Genomic DNA, 1,026 nt, shown 5'->3' with positions numbered 1-1,026 from the left:
AGCAGCATTGGTATAAATAAGAAAGATCAGCTCAATTTAACTTTCTGTGCAGCTTAGGTATTAAGGGGATTAGTGGGCAAGACAATGGGCTGGGGCATTATATTTAGAAAATGTGATCCATTAAGGACAGACTACTATATTCAATAATAATGAACAACAAAACAGGACCCTGTAAGAGCAGACTATTGCAAGTCAATAGTTAAGTGGTTTTGCCAGTTGCTTCTATGTCTATGCACATTCAAGAATTCAAAAGAATGGTTAAATCAGGTGCAGTTACTCGGGCTTACTGTACATAAATCTGTAGTCATTGGATTAATTTATACCTAAAAGAGGGAAAAATCTAACCTCCAAAACCACAAAACCCAGTTTCCTTGTAGTCCTTGCACAGGTCTGGCTGATAGTCCCATCTCACAGTTGCTCGGAGATGGTCAGGAGCTCTCATTGGGCCTTTGCGCACCCCTCCACTTGCAGCATTGCCCTGGGCTGTATCTTTCTTCTCAAAAAACTGTGTGTAGTTATTCAATCCTCTGTAGATTTTGTCATCAGCTTGACCTTTGGTTTCCTGAAGGAACAAAAATGACTGAAGAGAAGGCTAACAAGACAAAAATCATAAATATATACAAATATTTTCTCTCTCCTGTCCCTGAACTATAATCTATTACAAAAAAGTGAATTCGGTGAACTTCCTGAATTAAGAGAGCAAAATTTTGTATAAAGTTACTTTACTACATAAGAAATAATAAACACTATTTTCGGAATTATATGCAGCTCATTTTTGTCATTGTTATGTAGCACCCATATAAAATCTGGATATGAAACACAGATATCAAGAGTTTACAATATTTGTGTGTATCCCACTAATCTACACAAGTATATAATATGACATGAAACTGTGAAAGGAAACAGAAGCTTTCATATTCTCTCTCTCAGGAGAAAATGTATCTAATTGGAATAAGTTAACAAGATTCATCTGGCAATCGTCCATAACTGAACAAAATATTAGTAATGAAATTTATACTTTTACTT

The 1,026-nt window shown here is 35.4% G+C and overlaps 1 protein-coding gene across 1 annotated transcript in view; it reads right to left on the bottom strand.

Moving 5' to 3' along the window:
* Positions 1-1,026, bottom strand: part of LOC119585788 (E3 ubiquitin-protein ligase RNF113A-like) — a 10,714-nt gene that overhangs the window by 8,576 nt on the left and 1,112 nt on the right. The window contains exon 2 of the mRNA XM_037934505.1: positions 346-562. Coding sequence (XP_037790433.1) covers positions 346-562 — 217 coding nt within the window. The remainder of the gene's footprint in view (positions 1-345; positions 563-1,026) is intronic.

The sequence above is a fragment of the Penaeus monodon genome, chromosome 20 (assembly GCF_015228065.2).
Source record: "Penaeus monodon isolate SGIC_2016 chromosome 20, NSTDA_Pmon_1, whole genome shotgun sequence".
NCBI lineage: Eukaryota > Metazoa > Arthropoda > Malacostraca > Decapoda > Penaeidae > Penaeus > Penaeus monodon.
The sequence above is the reverse complement of the archived record's forward strand: the minus strand, read 5'-3'. Positions and strand labels throughout refer to the sequence as shown.